Source organism: Ctenopharyngodon idella, chromosome 2, assembly GCF_019924925.1.
Source record: "Ctenopharyngodon idella isolate HZGC_01 chromosome 2, HZGC01, whole genome shotgun sequence".
In the NCBI taxonomy this organism is placed as follows: Eukaryota; Metazoa; Chordata; class Actinopteri; order Cypriniformes; family Xenocyprididae; genus Ctenopharyngodon; species Ctenopharyngodon idella.
The window spans coordinates 30138124-30161390 of record NC_067221.1 but is presented as its reverse complement, the minus strand read 5'-3'; the positions used below and the strand labels follow the sequence as shown (position 1 = coordinate 30161390).

General features: G+C 35.9%; 1 protein-coding gene across 6 annotated transcripts in view; it reads right to left on the bottom strand.

The window, feature by feature from the left end:
• Positions 1 to 463: 463 nt before the first annotated feature.
• zyg11l (zyg-11 family member, cell cycle regulator, like) overlaps positions 464 to 23267 on the bottom strand; it is a 51245-nt gene continuing 28441 nt past the window's right edge. For 4 of the 6 annotated variants that reach the window (XM_051870550.1, XM_051870540.1, XM_051870560.1 and 1 more), the window contains 6 exons: positions 22006 to 22167; positions 21064 to 21111; positions 11820 to 12023; positions 11401 to 11453; positions 10552 to 10649; positions 464 to 7006 (listed from right to left, as the gene is read on the bottom strand). In XM_051870550.1, the coding sequence (XP_051726510.1) occupies positions 6822 to 7006; positions 10552 to 10649; positions 11401 to 11453; positions 11820 to 12023; positions 21064 to 21111; positions 22006 to 22167 (750 nt within the window). In that variant the 3' untranslated portion in view covers positions 464 to 6821. The remainder of the gene's footprint in view (positions 7007 to 10551; positions 10650 to 11400; positions 11454 to 11819; positions 12024 to 21063; positions 21112 to 22005; positions 22168 to 23267) is intronic. The other 2 variants (XM_051870532.1, XM_051870569.1) reach the window with 2 other exon arrangements.

Here is a 23267-nt window from a genome sequence, read left to right as displayed (position 1 = left end):
AGAGCAGCCATGAAGTGTTAGACAGTATTCTAGGTTATTACAGCCCGGAAAGTACTGCGTAATTACAACGAATTTACAGCGTAACTTTCGATAGTGTAACTATAAAGTAAGTACATGTAGGCTAAGTATACGGGAACAATATGTAAAGTCTTGGGAATAAAGGGGTAACAACCAGGAAAATAACAAATTATTTATACTGTAGGGGTAGGCTACTTATACTATTATGATAGACAACAATCTTACGTTTGGGAGCAATTTAACAAAAGTGCACTGATTAAGTTGTTTCAAGGCAAGTAGAAAGAACTATTGCAATCTTTTTTAATACATGGGGAAATATACTTATGTTTCATGTAGTTACAGGTTAAGTATGACATTGCAGGCTGTAAATTAAAGTGGTGCTTGTTACACTCTTGTTTCATGTAGTTACAGGGTAAGTAATAATAAAAAAACGCAAACAATCTGATATCACTTGGAAACCTTTATTTGAAAAACATCTTGTTTCAAAACAGATTTAAAGTTACAACACTTCTTATTCGTTTCTCTTGCTTGGTTTCCTCCTCCTCTTCTTTTTCTTTCTTTCCACTGATGAATCTTAAGAGGGAATCCCATGTCATTTGCTATTCTGTATTAAAAGAGAAAATACAGTACACCCGGAAATGTGCTCACCGTTTACTCATCTTTTACCCTCATGCCATCTGAGATGTATATGACTTTCCTTCTTAAGATGAACACAAACAAAGGTTTTTAGAAAAATAATCTCTGGGAATGCTTTATAATGCAAGCTCATGTGTTCCTAAAAGTCGAAGCATCAAACAGCACATACAGCAATAACTTCAGTAATCCATACGACACTAATGGATGAATCAATGTCTTCTGAAGTGAAACGATACATATTTGTAAGAAAAATACCAATTATTTTAAAATTTTAAACTTTCAACCAACTGTCACCTGCGCGTGCATGAGAGGGTTAAGAGTTCATGCTTGACGTAACTTGAAGCATGACGTAAGCGTGCCGAGAAACTCATGCGAAAAGTCACGCAATGACGGATGCCATCAGTTTTTTTTATTATTTTTTTATTAATGCTCACAATAAACAAAATAACAGATAATAATGAGAAACAAACAAGACAGAATAACAGAGACGGCAGCGTGAGTTTCACATGAAGAAATCAGTTGAGAAACAAGAGGAGGAGGAAGCCAAGCAAGAGAAACAACAACAACAACAACAAGGGACAAAACGTGTTACTTTCTGTCAGGACTTTAGAATTTGAAATGAAAAGTTGATTTTAAAAAATGAATAAATAATAAGTGTTGTAGACCTGTTTTTAATTAAGTTGTTTTTCAAATAAAGGTTTCAGAGTCAGTGATATCAGATTGTTTGTGTATTTTTTATTACTTATCCTTTAACTACATGAAACAAGAGTGTAACAAGCACCACTTTAATTTACAGCCCGCAATGTCATACTTACCCTGTAACTACATGAAACAAAAGTATATTTCCCCATGTATTAAAAAAGATTGCAATAGTTCTTTCTACTTGCCCTGAAATAAATTAGTCAGTGCACTTTCTTGCTAAATTGCTCCCAAACGTAAGATTGCTGTCTATCATAATAGTAAGTACCCCTTAGTTCTAAAATACTTACAGTATAAATAATTTGTTATTTTCCTGGTTGTTACCCCTTTATTCCCAAGACTTTACATATTGTTCCCCTATACTTACACGTACTTACTTTATAGGTACGCTATAATTATCTAAAGTATATATATATATATATATATATATATATATATATTTAAGACATTTTTATTTATTTTTATTTTATTTATAAGAAATTAAAGTTAAAATACTTTGGCATAATGTGATATTTGAATATACATATAAACAATTTTATAAATATCTGTAGTTTTAAAGCTGTTGAGATAATTAAAAAAAACTTTTGCCCGGCAATTTGTATATTCTCAAATGTCAGGGTGGCACAACTGCAATTATTTTATTATCAACTGACAAGGTAATAACATTGATTCTGACCTGATTCTGTAATGCAACATCCAGACGACCCCAACAGATCATTGTGGAAGAGTGAAAAGGTTTGTAGATCTCTCTCAAATACTGATAAAAACCAGCTAATTTCAAGTATGGGTAGATATATATTTACAAATATTTGGTTGTACCACCTGACAATTTTGTATTTTTTTTTCAATGGATTTAAACACTTTGAAATGTTATGTAACAACTGAAACTTGTTTAAACACATTGTTCATGACTCAAAAATATGAATTACATCGGTTTTCAGAAGATTTAAAAAAAAAAAAAAAAAAAAAAAAAAAAAACTTTTTTGAAGCTTTATTTGCTCAATGACCCATATAACAAAACCTGTTGGAAAAACATTTCAATGTGTATTTTCGTTAGTGTATTTGTACAACTACAGCTGAAAGTGTTCTAAAATCATTAGAGAATACATTTGTAGTTTTGATGTTAGTATTTACTTTTAATAAATGCATTACTAGAAAAAAATGCAGTGCTTTATTGTGCAGTAAAGTTTAACTGTTTGGCTAAGGTAAGAGTGTGTTTAGATCACTGTGTTTGACTGTTTCAGAGCAGTTACATTACTTTGAAGAAATGTGTCAAATCGATTGAGGAAAAACTGTAATAATACATTATTAAAATTAAAAGTTGTATTTGTTAACATTAGTTAATGCACTGTAAACTAACATTAGTAAGATTAATTAAATACTGTAACAAATGTACTGCTCATTGTTCATTATGGTCGTTAATACATTAACTAATGTTAACAAATGAGACCTTATTGTAAAGTGTTACCAAAGATCTTTCTTCCTCCCTATATTGCATGAGAAAAATGACTTGCTTAATGTAGTTTTCAATTTACCTATAAAGACCTGGCAAACTATTTTGTCTGAGATACCAGTTATCTAAAAAGATATGAGAAATCAAACAAACAATTTCTTTGAAAAAGTAAAATCTGAATGTTTACAGTAGTTTACTGAAATCCTGTCATTTGCTTAATAATTTAGAACACAGTATAAACCAATATCTGTTTGTTTTTTGAGTGTTTTTTATTTTGTTTTATGTTGCTTGTATTTGTATTCCTTTTTTTTTTTTATTATTTTTTTTTTGTATTACTGTTTTTTATTATTATTACTCTGTGTTATAGCGCTTTGGGTTTGAAAAAAGCACACTATAAATAAAATGTATTATTATTATTATTATTATTATTATTATTATTATATAAAGGTCCAGACATGTGGCCTGTTGCACAAAGCCGGTTTCAGCTGCTACCCAGGTAAGTTCAAGATTAGTTTGAGCAAACTCTGGTTTTTCGGGCTTATGAAGGTGGATTGGTTTTTAGTGGGGTTCATTGCTATGGTAATTTATGCTATACGGCACGGCTAACCTGCTCCAGAGCGGGTTTTATTCTGAGTTAGAGATCACAAACCCAAACTCGACCAATCAGCTGTGAGTAAAGTGACATGTATCTGATGCAATAAAGCCACTCCCCCTGTATCTCTCGCGCCAAATTAAATCAGTTTATAGTGAAAACATTTTAGAGACAAAATTGCTCAACATTTGCTGTTAAATATTCATTATATTTATATTAAATAAATTAAAATATGAATAATTCATGACATATTCATATAATTAGGCCTATTATATTAATTGACAATATTAAACTTTGCTTTTAAATTAAAATAAATATAATACATGCATAATATATAAAGCTTTTAAACAGATTGAGCTTACATGTATTCTTTTGAGCTCTTTGTGAAACTATATTAATTATTTGGTCTATTTGTTTGATTCACATGCATTGATATAGTCAGATATTTTCTTTCTGCTGCCTTTTCAAACTTTCACTGCATCAGTGTTCATTCCTGCTTTGTAAATGGGTTTAATTTCATATTTTTCATAACGATCTCTTAATCTTAGGAAGAGACATGAATTGCGCAGCTCTCTTGTGAGAAGTGATTTAAACTGATGTTCTCATTGTTCCGTATGATTGGCTGTTTGCCACACCTGTCACACTTTCAGGTGCACGCGCTTTGCAAACTCTGGATTAAACCTGAGTTGACAGAGAAAGTTTATACCGAGAGTTGTGCAACAGTTCATCCTGATCTAAACCAGGTTGGATTTATCTGGATTTGTCAACTCCAAACCTACTCTGAAACACAGAGTTTGTTCAACTAGCTTCATGCAACGGGCCAATGAAAAGAAAAAAAAAATAGTTTTATGTTTCAAACAGAGATGGCGACAGAGAGGCAAAAGTTCCATACTGAAGCTTTAAATTTATTTCTAATATCTAATTATTTTAGAAAAATAAGCTTTATAAAGTTGATTTTAAATTTTATTTTCTTATGTCTTCAAAAGTTCTGTCAAGTATGTTACTAACCAAACAAACCCCTGCAAATAAAAAAAAAAAAGATTATGTGATTTTCTTCTGTAGTGGACATTTTGAAGTCCTAATATTTTATCTATGATAACCTACTGTCAAGCTGTATATTAACTGACTGTCAACTATGTTGGGTATATTATGGTTTAATTTTTATGGTTTCAGTTCAAATTTAAGGTTAACCTGATCAAGAAAATAATGTGGTTGGCCAAACGAAGCCTGCGAAGAACATATGGTGCTGTACTGTACTTTACTGAGGTGCGCTGACTCAGCAGGGGAAATGTCCTGAAGAGATTTTTTGAGTTAAGAGCAGAGGTGAAGAGATTCATGCAAGATGGCAGAATGGATGTTCCTGAATTTGATTATCTTAAATGGGTCATGGACCTTGCATTCTTTGTGGATATAACACAGGAGCTAACATCCTTAACCTGAAGATCTAGTGCCCTGGTCAGCTCATCACAGTGTGTCACTATGTGAACGCCTTCTCCACAAAACAGACTGTGGAAAACTCAGCTTTCTGCAAAAAAAAAAACAAAAACAACTCACTCATTTCACAGCATGTAGCTCTTGTGTGGAGCAGGGCACAACATACAGTGGTGATGATAAATATCCCTGTTGCAGGAATTTGATCAGCACTTTGCTAACTTCAAGGTACACCGTAACACTTTCCAGCTGTTTGCAGACCCCTTCTCAGCTGATGTGGAATCCTCCACATTCAATTTAATGTAATTTCCTACTGTATCAGAGAGAAAGTCATGAGTCTTTCATGCAGAGTACTCTTCTCATGTTTTTGCATGAGAAAAGTTAATGTGCATATAAGTCAATTTGCATTTAAAAGTTAATGAGCAAGCATATCTTTATAGAAGTTCACAATGATGTTACAGATTAAATATAATGTGGATAACATTGAATAAATATCTTTTCGTCACTTTCATGTGCATGCGCTCCATGAACTCAGGTTCAAAGCCTGAGCTGACAGAGAAAATTGATGATCAACATCAAAAAAAAGAAAAGAAAACGGAACTGACCCCCCCTCCGAGCCGTGTGGAGTATGTTTATGATGGATGGATGGATGTGGATGGAGACACTTTCTTCAGCTCATACTTGTTGATCATCGCCCAATACCATTATAAAGCTAGGATGCGTCAGGACTCAGGAAAAAGAAAAGTCATATACACCTAGGATGGCTTGAGGATGAGTAAAGCTTGGGGTAATTTTCATTTGAAAGTGAACTAATCCTTTAAGTTCTTATTCAAAACGTAACTGTCATTTGCAATGCTTCATGGGAATAAGTGGTCACTGTAGAGTTCTCTTGTCATGATTCCACCTCATTCAATAGCTCCAGACATGTCAACATGTGCACACTCAACATTTCAGATGCTGTAATCACGGAGTAAAAATCACTGAGTTATCCAACATGCCACAACATTGCACTGCCTCTGGTTGTAAAAAACCCCAAGATTAACATTCCCGAGAAAATATAACTTTTCTCAGAAGAGAATGTTTATAATCAGTTCACACAATTTGGCCGTAGGGTTCTCTGATGATCCGTTATATTTATAAGAGCTTTAACCAATATTTTTTTAGCATATGGAGAATTATCTAATGTTAATGATAAACTAAATCCTAATATTTGCTGAAGACTACTGCAGATATAGATATTCATACATGTAAATATGGTTGCAGGCACAGTCAACTTTCTCTGAAGTGCTCACTAACCAGCTTTGACCATTCCAATATGGTGGACGGCCTACTTATGTCGGCTAGAAACAGTCGCTAATGAGGCACCTGTGAGGCATATGGGATCTCTATTCAAGATTATGGGTAGTGTAGTTTTTCATCCAGAAACATGATTTTTTAGGAATTGAAGAAGTTTATACCTACAGTACAACTTATGTATCAACTACATGTGGTGATTTTCAAATGCTCTGTTTGTTTGAGCATCCTGGCCAACCCTACACAGCAAGATTGGCTCCACCAATGGTGTGAGTTTGGGACAGGACTATGTGTTTATCTGATCAACAGCAGGGGTGTTTGTGAAACCTATTTGAAAATAAACCCACAAGTTCATAAATTACACACTTTAATAAACTAAAGAACACTCTGTTCTCTCTTAGTTTAGTTAGAAATAATATATTATATATTTAATCTTGATGAACCACCAGACAAGTGTTTGTGCTCTTCTGTTGAATCTTATTTGTATTAGAGATCTGAAATGTCTTCTTAACAGGATACATAGTGGCACATCCCTTTTTAAATCCCATGTCAAGTCCATTGTTTTTCCACTAGAACAAGTGGACAGACCAAAACAAGAGAAACATGAGTGTTTTAAATTCTGAAAATACAGACATTTAAAGAGTTATTCCTTAAAAATGATTCATTATCACAAGTAATGACAACATTAACAAAAATTGTTCAATGCAGAGTGATGTTAGCACTGGTTGAACCTGGGCTGACGGGATGGAGATCCTGGCGCTCCAGGATCTTAAGGATATTTTCTACCAGACACTTCACGTCACTGTGGGTGTCTGGATGGGTGCTCAGAACTCTCAGTATATCTGTTCCTCCTTCAGTCTGGAGCATACTGCAGTACTGAGGGGCTACAACAACAGAACAATGTCAAAGAACAAGAGCTGCATTTCTGGAAGAGGCTCAAAATTTCACCTCTAAGCAAGATGACATTCATTCAGCACATGCTCAGTAAGGTTCTCTCTATGCCTTACAACAAAATCAATCCTGAGGGAAGTGTTTAACAAAAAAGGTATAAAAGGGATAATAATTATTTGTTAAATGTCTGTTTTTTGCCTGTATTTATATAGCTGTCTGTCAGAAATATGAAAACTTTTTATCCACCTTATTTTGCAGCATAAGCGTTTTTCTATGAATGTAAGACTTTCGCTTCATTAGCAGCTGTAGGTAAATAACTCGAAGAATAATGAAGTGCAGTAAAACTATTTGCAAATTGCATCCAAGACAAATGACTGGATGTCACAAAATTTCTTACAACTCAACCGAGATAAAACAGTTTTGATTATTATATCAAAAGCGCAGAGACAGAAATTGACCCCTAAACTAAATAGTCAAGTCAAGTCACCTTTATTTATATAGCGCTTTTTACAATGCAGATTGTTTCAAAGCAGCTTTACAGTGATAGCAGGAAAATAATTTTGGCTGTATAGCAGCACTCTGAGAAAATAGTGTCATTGTCCATGCATTGTCATTGTAAATAAGTTCAGTTTCAATTCATTTCTGTTGTAAAACTCATTAGGTATTAATTTAGTTCATTTATCTATACAGCAGCTCTGGAGAAAACAGTGATATCATCATCCAGCTCAGTTCAGTTCACATACAATCAATGCAGGCAGAGCAGTAATATTGTTGAATATCAAATGTCCCCGACTAAGCAAGCCAGAGGCAACAGTGGCAAGGAACCCAAAATCCATCAGGTGACAAAATAGAGAAAAAAACCCTTGGAAGAAACCAGGCTCAGTCAGGGAGCCAGTTCTCCTCTGGCCAGCATATAAATATACTGGGATTAAACCCAAGCCAAGTGGCAAAAAATTTAGGTGTTTTTTTTATTTATTTTTTTTACTCTTATTTTAATTTTAAAGCTCATGTATGTAATATTACAAAAACAGCATTTTATCATCTAAAGAACATTATTGCTAAAATAAGACCATTTATTTAATCAACTACAGTTAATCCAAAATACTGCTGCTCGAGTATTGAAAAAGACCAAAAAGAGAGATCTCATTACACCTATATTGGTTACACTTTATTTTACAGTGCCATAGTTACATTGTAATTACTTACTGAGTACTACTAATTAACTGTGGTTTGGTTTAGGGTTAGTTACTTGTAATTATGCATAATGTACTGTTATTACTATTGTAAGTACATGTAGTAACGTGTAACTACGGCACTGTAAAATAAAGTGTTACCGGCATTGCATGGATTTGCTCCAGACTATCTCTCAAAAATGCTCACAGTACTGTATATGAACCTAGAAGGACTCTCAGATCTTCAGATTTCTTTAACTATACCACAAAGTAGAACTAAAAGATTCAGTAATGCTGTTTTTAGCCGTTATGCTCCTCGCCTGTGGAATAACCTTCCAGAGGAAATAAGATGTGCTGAAAATATTAATAGCTTTAAATCCAAAAACATTATTTTTAGTCTGGCCTTCCTGTAATGTCTTATAACACTTTCATATATTTTAAATGTTTTCTTTTTCCTTTACTTTTAATTATTTTATATTTTAATCCTTATAAACTTTATTCTTATTGTTGTATTTTAATGGGTCTACTTTTATTTATTTATTTTTTTATACTAACTATTGTATCTGTTGTTTCCTTCTTGCCTGTAATCACTTTGAACTGCATTGAAAAGTGCATTTGTTTGGAAAAGTGCTATATAAATAAAATTTGCTTGCCTGCTTGCTTGCTATTTGCACTACAAACCAGTGCGTTTAAAATTATGACAGTACATTAAAATAATAAGTTAGGAAATAGCACAGTTTGCAATATCATGCAGCATAATGAGCTGTTTTGACACATTCAATTTACAAATGGCTGCGGCCCCCTACTACATTAAAAGTAATTTTTTAGCGTCTTTACAAACTTATGCCGGGTGTACACGGTGCGATTTTTGCTGTCGCAGGAGCTTGCAAGACATTTTTTTCTGTCAGGAAAAATCAAGTGTAAATCGTTGATGCTCGTATGGTTGCTGCTCACATCATGTGAGAGGAATTACGAGTGGTGCAGAGTACCTTGCGAGAACATCCCAAGCTCCCCATAATTCATAAACATTTTTTAAAAATTTGGGGAAAAAAAAATTTGACTAGTGTATAGGCTCTCCTCTATTCCCAAATCATACAACATACACACATACATACATACATACATACATGCATACACACATCATACAACCACATTACATGGGCTACTAGCATTCCTAGCAGGCACATATACACTAGCACACACAAATACACTTTCTAGTTGTTTTTGTTGAATGGAATGACCATGCTGTTCTCAGCTATTCACCATCTCATTTGCACAGCTGTCTTTTTATTTATTTTTTTATTTTTATATCTGAAGCTATAGCAGCAACATTAGCTATGTGCTATTTGTTTCTATCCAAAGTTGTGAATTTAACCTATGCGCAAAATTGGAATGTCACATAAAACATTTGCGAATAAAACAGCGTTTGTCACTACCTGGGAAATTGCTGCAAAATATCTGCAAAAAAATGTAAGTTGCTGCAATCGGGGAAGCCACTGTGGCTCTTTTTTCATACATCATAAATGACTTGTGTCTCAGAGCATGTTCTCTTGTGTTTGGATGCCTGGCATTGGGGAACACAATCATGTTAGACACTTCTGTGAGGGAATTAAACCAAATCATTCTGATGGCAGACTTTGGCCAACTCTTGAGGCAAAGTCACGAGTATTTTTGTTGCGCATCAAGGGATTTATTCGGTAAATGTCTTTCATTTTTATTTTATGCGCATGTCTTCTTAATGAATAAAAAATGTATCCACCTCAAGTAAGCACAAACGTTTTTTTATGCACATTTTTAGAATTTATGTGCATCTTGGCGTTTCCATCCAGTGTTTTTTATGCGAAATCCCAAAATTTGCATAAAAATAGGTGTAGCAATTAACATAGCTATTGAAAACTAATTGAAATTGAAATCTCTGTGTTTAGCGGCAAAGCTCACGTGATTGCCATCGGCTCGCCATGCAATACAGTTGGGCTGCGTACCAACTGCTTTGACATGATTATCAGGTTAACTGACTCGTAACGTGTGCAAAGATTCACAAGCTTTTGAGTGTCTAAACTTGCAGTGTATGCCTTGACATAGCTACACTTATTGCAGATATATGATTTTTTTTCAGAATTTCCTTTTAACTCTAATTCCTTAAATTAGAATTACAAAGCCACCTCCTGAAATGGTCTAAAGGTGTATAATGGGCCAGTAGTGAATGCCGCAAATCAAACTGTAAACTACATTAGATCATTATCATTTCCTTTTTTTTCCCCTTTTTTTTACTAATTTCTATGAAAAGCACAAGCAAATATTTCAGGGCCTTGCTGTGTATCTCAAGGAACATGCCATTTATTAAGTCTCTCTGGCTTTTTTCTTACCGTTCTGAGAGCAGACAAACCGTATGGCCCAGAGAGCCCACAGCTGAACACCAGAACACTGAGAGACATGTAGCAAAGGATAGAAGGGCTGGAACGTCCTGGAAGACAGAGATAAAGAAAGACCTGTTCAAATACATTTAGCCATAAAAAGTTTTCTGTGCTACTGCTGTTAAATAGTTTCATTCCAAATTTGTATGACTGTTTTGAATTTTGAAGACTGTTCCCATACGGTTTTCCATTCAAATACAATAAACAGTGTGTATTTGCATGGAAACAGATGACCAGCTCAGTCTTTGTATTGGACAAATTCTTTTTTGTTTGAAAGAAATACAGAAGATTTTAATTAATAGTTGGTTGGGTGAATTAAACGCAATGGCTGCACATCATGACTCACTTTAATGCTTAATCTTGCTGATTTTTTTTAAGTGCATCTATTGTTTTGGTGAAAAACAACTTGATATTTAAAGGGATAGTTAACAAAAAAACAAAAAAAACATACAGGTTATCAAAGAGCTTCTGCCTAAATGCATAAAAATATTTTTGTAGACACATATAAATATAAATTGTGCCTACATATGAATTTCTTTCCAAAACTACAAAACTAAAATTTAAATTTTACGAAAAGGTTTTTTTTTTTTTTTAAATAGATGAACTCAAACTTCGCTTACTACATCATTCCCATATTGCCATTTGTTTAATATTATAGTTTTGTTAACGTCACTATTTTTCTAAAATGTGGTAAATAATAATAATATAGAATGATTAGGTGTGTCCAGTCCTTAGACTTATTAATATATAATATTATATAAATACAGAATAATCAATTAAAGTAAATATTAAAACACTTACCGGTAAGAAACCATTGCATGCTCAGGAGAACTCCATGACAGGACAGAGGAGTGCTAAAAGTGAAAGCGGTTCAAGGGACAGAGTTGAGCACATAGAAAACATACATTTAAATGCGCACACACACACGCACACAAACACACACACACAAACACACACACACACACGTGTATATGTGGTTTACGGGGACTCTCCATAGGTGTAATGGTCTTTATACTGTACAAACTGTATATTCTATCCTCTTACACTAAGCCTACCCCTAAACCTTTTGGCATTTTTTGAATTTCAAAATAACACAGTTTAGAATGTTTTTTAAGCCATTTGGTTTACGAGGACACAGGAAGTGTTTACATTGTAATACCAATGTCATTATACACATGTGTGTCCTCATAAACCATATACACAAGAACACACACACAGACCAGTTTCTCCTGCACTGTGCAGTGCAGCTCTGCATCCAGATCCCACGCAGGCCCCCTGACTGAGATGAGATGTGCCAGGATCCCTCCAGCGAAGTAACTGACATCCACCTCCACCACTGGGTTGATTAAGAGTGTGAGAATGTATTCTACCAGGTCCTCATTCATCAACTCCATCCGCAGATCCTCCACCTCTGCTACATTATTCTGGAGCACAGACAGAGGAGGAGATTCACTGATTTCAATGTTGAGCAAGCTATCCATCGTTCAAAGTAGATAAACTTCTAGAACAGAATATTAAAATCTATGGAAGTTTATTAATGCCAAATGTTTTTGAAATAAAAAGCTTGTTGAATTGCATTAATTGAACAAAATGTGCATTGCATTAATCATGCTTGCGTTTTTAGGGCCAAAGCACCAATGGTGTGAGGACCCTATTGGAATTGCTCCATTTATTATTGGAATTGCTTGGTCAATTATTATTCTTCTCCAAAATGAATCACATTTTTGAGGGCCTAAACATGCTTGAAAACTCATGAAACTTTGCACACGCGCAAGAAGTGGTGAAAATTTACGTCTGATATGGGTTTCAGAATTACAGTAGGTGCGGCAAAATGGCTCGATATCGCCACCTACAAAATTTAAATTAAGCGCCCTTTGCACTACTTTTCACGTACAGGTATGAAATTTTGTAGGCAGATGTAACAGCCCAATACCTACAAAAAAGTTCCTGGGTGCCAAATCTGTAAACCCAACAGGAAGTCAGATATTTTGAATTTTCTCTGCAAAACTTGTGCAGTTTTTGCCATTTCCAGACGTTGTATTTTAACAAACTCCTCGTAGAGCTTTAATCAGATCAACATCATATTTGGTCAGTCTAATTTAAAGGCCTTTGCGACGTTAAATTGCGAAGATCTAGACTTTTCCCTGAAGGGCGTGTCCGTGGCGGCCTGACAAAGTTCGATGTTTCGCCATGAAACAGGAAGTTGTTGTAACTCGATCATTCAATGTCCGATCTGCTCCAAACTTCACATTTTATTGGAGTCCTAGCCCGAAGACATCTACATGGCAATATTCAGTTACAGTCATAGAGCCACCTGTGGGTAACAGGAAATTACTTGTTTTACACTGTGATTAACTGCTCATAGAGATTTAACCAAACAACATTCTATATGCTCAGGCTAATCTGAAGGTCTTAGTGATGTTAAATTGCGATGATCTTGTGTTTTCGTTAAAGGGAGTGTTCTTGGCGGCCTGACAAAGTCTGATGTTTCGCCATGAAAGAGGAAGCTGTTGTAACTCAGAAATACAATGTCCGATCTGCCCCAAAATTCACATGTGTGATAAGAGTCCTGGCCTAAAGACATCTATATGCCAATATTCAGTTAGTCATAGCGCCACCTGCTGGCAACAGAAAATGGCATGCTTTACACAGTAATTCACTCCCAGAAACACATTTGTATATGCCATGAAGTACCAAACATGCTAGAAACACGTTAAATCATGCAACACTTGGTTAAGTGTTAATGTATGCGATTAAGGCCACGAAACAGGAAGTTGTTGTAACTCAAACATAAACTGTCCTATCTGCTCCAAACTTCACATGTTTGATAATAGTCCTGGCCTAAAGACATCTACATGGCAATATTCAGTTATAGTCAAAGCACCACCTGCTGGCAGCAGGAACTGTGGAGCATCAAAATGACTTTGCCATATTTCTCCTCTATTTATCCGCTTAAATGACTATCGCCCACTGTTCACAGTTTTCCTAAGGCCACCGGGTGGCGGTGAGCCCGGGTGCAAGTGCCCTTTCATCACAGCTTGCAGCTTTAATTATTATTATTATTTTTTCCCCTTAGTTTTGGGCACTTTTGGGGCCCTTAACATGCTCGAAAACTCTTGAAACTTTGCACACACATCAGAATCGTCGGCCATCAGGGCCGGGCAGAAGCTGGTACCAGAGCATGGCAGGGGGGGCTCAACAGCGCCCCCTTTGAATGGGGTCCAGAAACTTGGTCCATATATCAAACACGCTTGCACGTATTAGTATGAAAATCTGTGCACATATAGACCTTTTATACGCCATCTCAACAGGAAGTCAGCTATTATGGGTTGTTTGAAAAACGCATGCTCTGGAATTTGATATACTCCTCCTAGGCGATTAATCCGATCACCACCAAACTCGGTCAGCATGAAGTCAAGACAACAGGTGTGTTTACATGGAACATTGTAATCGGTTTAAAAGTCCAATCTGAATGAAAATGCTCCATATAAACACCTCGATCGTAATAAAAATGCCCAAATCAAATGAAATTGTAATCGGTTTGAGAGGGGTGGGATAAACCTTCCTATAAACCGAACAAAATAAAAATTCTGACATGTAAACACGTTAAACCGATTACTTTGCATCTACGTCATCACGTCAAGAGGTCGGGGGTCATCAGAATGCAAAATAGCAGAAGCAAAATCAAACTGGAGTAAAACTGAAACAACACATTTATTAAATACACTGAAGGAACTTAGTGTATCATTACTACAGACCTTCATCCACACGCTTCTGCTTTTCGTCGGAGGGGTAGTATTGAGATGCTCCTTAGAGGGTGAACGTGATTTCACCAAGTACAACATGTTCCTGGAACAACATTCCAATCAACCAATCAGATTTGAGGGACAAGTTTACAATTTATGTCAAGTTTAGGCTTACAACCTGGGTTAGGTGATTCCACAACAGTGTTATTCAACTATCATTTCCCTCTGATTTTAGGGATAAGTTATGGGTAGGGTTAGGTTTAGGGGTTGGGAAAAGGTTAGGACTAAATTTTCGGATAGGAATGTTGTTCCAGGATCAACAAAATATGTTGATCCAGGAACATGTCTTACTTGGCAAAATCACGGTGGCCCTCCTTAGAGATGCACAGCCACCAAAAAGGTCAGCTTCCCATGCCTGTCTTTTCTTCATTCCATTGAACAGTAATATGCTACAAATTCACACTGTTGCTTGATTAAGGGGCCGTTCATATATCGCTTCTAAAAACGTGGAAAATGTGGCTGCGCCGCTTTTTCATCCTTTCCACGAGCGCTTGTGCTCCCGTGGCATCTGTCATTGCTATGCAACCATGAACACCTGCGGTGCGCTTGCAGCATTCTGCTGCGGCATAGGCGCACCTGGAAAAAACAAACAAGCCTCACCGCATGCGCATTGCGACCGCGTCGCTTCTATTATGCGCGTGCTTGCCACGCGCCTACATTTGAAATAACGAACTTGCACGCGCAAAAGACGCGATATGTGAACGGCCCCTTAGAGCAACACTTTACATAAAAACAGCGCGCATAAGAAATAATGGAACTCAATGTTGACAGAAATAAAAGGTGGCAAACAGGACATAGGCTAATGTGCGCATGTCACAAAGTCATTCTGATTGAAAGCGGCGGCACATGTAAACACCATATCGGATTAGATAACGTCTCATGTAAACAGTCCACCGAATCTTTCAATTGGAATTGATTTTAATCGGAATGACAAAAAACTGTACATGTAAACGTGGCTATTGAGGATGCTAAATTGTGAGCGGATTTTTTATATCTCAAACGGTTTGGCTGTGGTGAGGTAACAAATTTATGGCAAGAAAAGGGAAACAGGATGCGTTTCTTTATCATACATAGCCTGATTTTGATGAAACTTCAGCTGTATGTTCATTGAAGTAGGCTGATCGCATGGATGTGACTATTGTGAGTTAAAGTTATAGCACCACCAACTGGCAGCAGGAAGTGTGTCACTTTTAAAATGCTTTGAGATCACCCTCTTATTTTTACCCGATTTGCTTCAGACTTCATGAGAATAATGTCAAGACATGGAGAATGTAGACCTGTGAAAAGATTTTGGATATTTTAAACACTGTTGCCATGGCAACGCATCAAACTTTACAATTCGTTTTGGATGCTTTTGAGATTCTTAGCATGCTTCAAACTGCATGAAACTCAACACACACACCAGCGATGTTGGGGCTTAGTTTTACCTCCAGTCACCAAATTTGGTACATACATTTTTCTCATTAAGCCAGACAACTTTCTATTTTACAGTCATTAGCTCCAACCAACAGGAAGTCAGATATTTTGATTTAAAAAGTGGATTTTTAGAATAAACAAGGTCTGAGTTTTTATGTACTCCTCGTAGAGGCTTCATGCAACCACCACCAAACTCGGACAACATGAAACATAGACACTGAAGATACTAAATTGCGAACGATTATAGGATATCTCAAACAGCGCTGCCATTGCGAGGGATTAAAATAATGACTTGAAATTGAAATGACTTATGACATCGAATGACATGATATTCGTCTAAATTTAAATGATCTCATGGATGTGGCTGTTGTGGTTTACAATCATAGGTGCACCAGCTGACTCCAGTTAATGTGCTGTATTCAAATGACTTTGACATATTCCTTTTACATTCACCCAGTTTAAATGCATATTGCCCATCGTGCACAGTTGCCAAACATACTAGAAACACGTTGAATCATGCAACACTTGGCTAAGCGCTAATGTTTGTGATTACTGCCATGCAACAGGAAGTTGTTGTAACTCAGGCATACAATGTCCGATCTGCTCCAAATTTCACATTTGATAATAGTCCTGGCCTGAAGACATCTACATGGCAATATTCAATTACAGTCAAAGCACCACCTGTTGGCAGCAGGAAGTGTGACACTTTGAAATGACTTTGCCATAATCCTCCTGTATTTACTCGCTCACATGCATGTCACCCACTGTTCACTATTTTCCTAAGGCCAACGGCTGGCGGTGAGCCTGGGTGCGAGGGCCCTTTCATCGCTGCTTGAAACTTTAATAATGCATTGTAATTTTAGGGCTTGCATTTTTATGGGCTGAAATTCAACTTGGTCGTATATTTAAGCTGCAAATATTTCACTTCAAAACATTTCACACCATAGGCGTAATTTGCGGGTGGGACGGGTGCCAGGGTCGATATTGTCCCCACCACGTTTTGAAACATCTTGCGACATGGCAATTCGTTCATTTGCGTTAAATAATAGGCGATCTGGCGCTGGGATGTGTTGTTTTGAAAATCATGTTGAGTGCTCGTTGCCGCTGTTATTAGTGGTGCAACAGTGTTCTCTTGGCGCTCGTGCACACTGCGCAGTCTTCACACGGACGGGCACTTCAATCTATCGCTTCCCGCTGTTGCTGACACACTATTCGTTGTAGTGAAATCACAAAACAAAATGCACATAAACGTGTCACTACTCCTGATATACAATCACTGATGAACATCTTTGGTTTTGATGAGAAAAAATAAAATAAATGATACGAGGGCAGATTAGAACCTAGAACCTCTGGCACGCAGAACAAAATTTCTACCACTAGTCCATCAGGACAATCTAATGTTAAATGCGAATCCACGTATTTATTGACTAATGTAAATACTCTCGAGACTAACAATATATTGTATTCTAGCAGAGGATGAAACTATCATATTAAACATGAGGTCTACCGTCTATGTCAATAAATTTTGTGCTTTTATCATTGTAATAACACAATTACAATACACCCCCCCCCCCGCCACCACCACCACCACCACCACCACCACACACATTCCTGTCCCACCCACTTTTTAAAACAAAGTTACGCCACTGTTTCACACACATTTTCATTATTAAAAATTTGAATATTCATATTCAGATTTCACTTCCAACATATTCAGTCTGTTTAAAAATACAACCTAAAATACTCAACAGACAATTTTCGGTCCATTTTATTTCGGTTACAAATTCGCTTCCAAAAAATTCAGTGGTTCAAATTCGACAAAAAATTCAACATTAGACATCCGGGAATTGCAGGAATAGCAGTAGATTGCCGATGCATGATCTCCATCTTCTGTTAGTCGTCCTAACCAGCAGGTGCCTTTGAATGAAGACCAGAGCAACAGCTAGAGAATCATTCATTCATTCATTCACAGAACGGATTTACAGAAATAGAGTAAGCGTATGTGATAATTATTAGGGCCAGAATATATGTGGAAAAGCCGATAAAGACACAAAAGATGCATGTACGTTTAATTCGATTACTTTCCCTGTGTATAGACTGCATGTAAGCAGCTTTCTCTACCGCAAATGAGGATATAATGCTTTTCCCACCCAATGCTGATGTACAGATCAAATATTACATCTGAGGAATACATATCTCTCTCGGTTGTTAGTTTTCTTAAACTATATCGCAGTGCTGTGATGCAGTACTGGGGTTTTCCTCATACAACCAAACATCATTTAAAGCTCAAAATCATTTGAAGAGAAAGACTTCAAGTCATAAAACCAAGCTTAAAGTGTTTATGTAGGTGACGGGTATGATGCACACCTTTTAGATTTTTGATATTTAATAGAAATAAACTGTCAAATCATGTGTAAATATTGCTATTTTTTTAACTACCATATGGGCCCTTATTTATTTTAATAATCTAAATCTAAAAGGTGTGCATCATGCCTGACACTTACATGAACACACTATAGTTGGTTTTATGACTTGAAGTCATTCTCTTCAAATGCTATTGAAGTTAGAAATGTGTATACCAATGTCGTTTGTAACTTTAGAGACGGTCCCTAAATTCCCCAAGCAGTTTCACTTAGGAATAAAAAATAAAAAAAAGTGGTTTATTGAGATGATAAAGACCAAATTTGTTATATACTATGTACAGTTGAGCAGATGAGCCCAGAATATGCAAAAGCCAACATGCAAAAGCGTTTTTCTCCCATGGGCCATATAAAGAAAACGCAAGGGTGTGTGTTGCATGATTTTTTTTTTTTTTTTTTAAATGGCAAAGCACTTTGTGGGCTCCTCCGCTTGTATATAGTATATATATTGTTGTGTATACTGTACATCAATAAGGTACAAGATGTATGTTTTAGGTTAAGTCTTATTGGGGAATCCTGGATTATGACATATGAGGGCAACCCCAGTATTACAGCACAGTCGCACAAGCTATGATAAGAGTTAAGGAAATGAATCAACCGAGATGTAATTCTTTAGCATTCCTCAGATGTAATGTTTGTTATAGGCTACATAAGCATCGGGGTGAACAGCATTATAATCTCGTTAGTGGTAGAGAAGGCTGCTTACATGTAGACTCTATACACAGGGAAAGTAATCATGAAGGCATTGAATTAAACGTAAACCATAGACTGTAAAAAAAAGATGGACAACGCACCTTCACTCTCTTCCACTGTAGTAACTAAAGCCGCCAGTGTGCCAATATGGTGCTGACATCTTGAGTCTCGAGTCTGCGTATAGTGAACTTGGAGCCCGAGCCTGAGCAGTAGTGAGCACGAAGTGGAGCCGCGATATCAATGTCCCGCCCAAACTCAGAACAACTCATTGTTGGTGTGAAATAAACAGTTATGGAAATGTAGAAATTAAAGTTAAAGATCCAATCACCTCGTGAAGATCCAGAAAAAAGTCCTTTGGCGCCTCAGTGACAACTTCACTCAGAGAAACTGTCAATCTCAGCTGTCAATCATGATGTCAAACCCCCATTTTTATAGCTCAAATAACTAACTAAAACCAAACTTTTTTAAAGAACGAACACTTGAACTAACACCAGCACGATAAAAAATGCCTAAAATGACAGAAATTGTCTTTGGAAAAAAGCATATTTGAAGTGTAATTTAATTGTTTTGTTTGTCTAACGTCCCATTGGAATATATGTAGAGGGCGGCATTTATAACATATACTGCATCCAGCCACTTGGGGGCGATTAAGACGCTTTGGCTTCACTTTTCAGGACTCATGTTGCACGCTTGACGTAAACACATCTTTTGTGTCTTTTTCAGCTTTTCTGCATATATTCTGGCCCTGATAATCATCACATACACTTACCATTTGCTCTACTTCTGTAAATCCGTTTTTGTGAATGAATGAATAAATGATTCTCTAGCTGTTGTTTGGGTCTTTGTTAACAGCCGCTAGCGGCACCTGCTGGTGAGGACAACTAACAGCAGATGGAGATCATGCATCGGCAATCTACTGCTATTCCGGCAGTTCCCGACTGTCCAATGTTGAATTTTCTGTCGAACCAAACCGAAAATTGCCTGTTGAATATTTTAGGTTGTATTTTTAAACAGACTGAATATGTTAGAAGTGAATTCTAAAAGGTGAATATGAATCTTTGAATTTTTAATAATGAAAATGTGTGTGAAATGTTTTGTTCACAGCTTAAGTATAAGACCACGTTGAATTTCAGACTATAAAAATGCAAGCCCTACAAATACAATGCATTAAAATGCAAGCATGGTTAATGCAATGCATATTTTTTGCAATTCAACAAGCTTTTTTATTTCAAAAACATTTGGCATTGATAAACTTCCATAAAAATCCACATGATTTCACATGGGAGATGTTGAAGTTTGAATAAGGCCATGATCTGATTTTCCATGCAGGACATGTGATAAATGTTAAAATACTGCATTAGGAAGTTTCACTTCTAAAGATTTCAAGAAGTCCAAACTGTCCCTGCTAACAATAAGGCTCATTTTATTACCTTTACTCCATGCAATAGGTATCATCAACTAACAATGAACAACAATTGCATTAGTCTAGGTTAATGTTCATTATTATTCATTGTTAAGTCATGTTTGAATCATAATACATACATTAACTAATGTTTTCATTTATACACCTTTAAATTCTAAAATATATTAGCAAGAGAAGTTGAACGATGTAACAAATAAACTACCATAAACTATTCACAGTAATCTTTTAGTGTTTTATATTCGTTTTTAAGTAAAAATGTTCAGAAATGCATAAATGTGATGAGGCTTTAATGTGATTTGGTTTTAATGTATAATATTTTAATATTCTAGTATTGACTGCTTGTTGATAGTGTAAGTAAATGGTATTCCATATGCCTTTACTCTGTATCTGTTAACTCCTACAGCACTGTTGGAATGGTGAAGGATTTTTGATACATTCTCTAAATTTCAGGCAGGGTTACACTTTATATTAGGTAACAATGAACAATACCTTTACAGCATTTAGTAAGGTAATTATATATATATTTTTTTACATTTACTAATATTCTCCTTCTTTTTGGACACTGAAAACAATGAATGATGAGACATTTCATTTAGATTTGTATGCGACCAAAAGTGATCATGTCAGAGTGAGTGAGTTATAAACTTTGTAAATAATCCATTCACTTCCAACAATTTTACCATAACATAAAATAGGCTACATTTACCAAAAGGCCCAGGAGCTTCTGCTGGATGGAGAACTCAGAATAATAAGACTGTGGAGGAGAGAAGAGAGTGATGAGAAGATACACAAAATTAACATCCATTTAAAAGGGATATTTCTCCCAAAAATGAAAATTCTCATGTAATTACAAAACTGTTTGACTTTCTGTTTTCCGTGGAACACAAAAAGAAGATATTTTGAGAAATGTCTATGTTTGGAATGGAAGTCAATGGTAACCAAAACAGTTTGGTTACCAACATTATTCTAAGTATCTTCTTTTGTTTCACACAAGAAAGAAAGTCATACTGGTTTCATTTGGATCAACAAGAGGGTGAGAAAATTATCGCAGAACAAGTTCACTATAAGTTCACTAAATCACTAAGTTTAAAAAAATCATTGTCATTGTTGTAAACTTATAATATCAATCTATAATCTGACTTGTGGTGCAGTCTGGAATTAAACCACACCATGTTTGTTCGTCTGGCCAGAGGAGAACTGATCCCAGACGTTTTTCCCCATTTCTGTCACCCGATGGAGTTTGGGTTCCCTGCCACTGTCGCCTTTTGGCTTGCTTAGTTGGGGACACTTAATATTCAGCAATATTATTGATTTGACTGCACTGACATTATTGGATGAGAACTGAACTGAGCTGGATGATGACATCACTGTTCTCTAGAGCTGCTTTATAGATGAACTGAACCCATTCCAAAATTGATTAACTTTAGACAGTTATTGAACCGAACAGAATCAACACTGAACTGATTTCAACTAAATATATTGAATAATAAGTGTTTGAATATTGAACTCTGTTTGCATCATTGATCATTTTCCTATTATCACTATAAAGCTGTTTGAAACAATCTGTATTGTATATAAATAAAGGTGACTTGACTACAAATGTCTCCAACTGTGCATGTTAGCTGTGCGTGAGTGCGTGTCTGTGTACCTCCAGCAGTTCCATGTAGAGTTCGAGTCCTTGGCACTGAATGAAATGGCGACAAGCAGTGGGTGTCTCATCTGTCAAGTTCCACAAAGCACTTAATGCAAACTTCAGAGTCGAGTCTACTACACCCAGTGAGGCCTTCTGTTGGACGATACTCAGCAATTGCTGTAGTTCCACAGAGAGGGGAATAATTGTATTGGTTTGGTCTATTCATGTCTTTTTAGGCATTTGCAATAGAAGTGTAAGAATTTAGCCATTTACATATCCTATAATACTAGAACATAGAACAGTATGGTTAGCGTAAAAGACCCCATGAAATGTTCAGAAGAATTTGTCTTTCCTGTTCTAATGTATTTGCTATTAAAACAAGGGGTGGAAGATATTAAAGGCATTTAATCCAAATTTAATATAAAGGCATCATCCAAAAATGAAAATTTGCTGTTAATTTATTTACCCTCAAGCCATCCAAGGTGTCTTTTTTTCTTCAGTAGAACAGTAAAGAAGTTTTTAGCTGAAACTGTGGTCCTTGGTGATTCATAAAATGCAAGTTAATGGCTACCGTCACTTTGAGAGTAAAAAAAAAACATGCTCTGTGGAACGCTTCTGTGGTCTGGCACAGAGCTTGACAGTGAGCGCATCCTTTCAGACTGCAGAGTATGGCAGGCCACTTTTAGGCCTCTGCTCTTTAAGGTCTCAGGTTGAGCTTTTAGGTTACCTCTCCTTTTTATATAACCAAAAATCTACATGAGAGACAGATGCTTTAAAATCTATAATTTGACTGCTATTTGACGTTTTAAAATGATCTAACCAGCGTCACTCCAATTCGTTGTTGATCATTAGGTGTTACTGAACAACATCATTTAAACATATGGTGCTGTCATAATAAAAAACTTGTTTTAATGACTCGTTTATTCATTAAATAATTAAGATACAGAGATACAAACTCAGGTTAAGTAAAATATGCTGAATATATAGTAAAATCGTTCAAATATTAATAAAATAAGCTATAGACTGCGAATATGGAATTGCATAACAAATAACAAAATGAATTAATTTTAACATGCAATGATACAAAATAAAACAAAACAAATTGTATAATGAAGAAGAAATAAAAAAGAATGAATGATGTGTACGGTAATAACTCTTTTACATCACAGCGGTCTCGTGCAGCCATTATCATGAGGAACACTCTTGCTCTCTGCATGCTGAAGTCAGAAATTAACAATAAGGATGAAATACCACAATGATGGTAATTTCCAAATCCT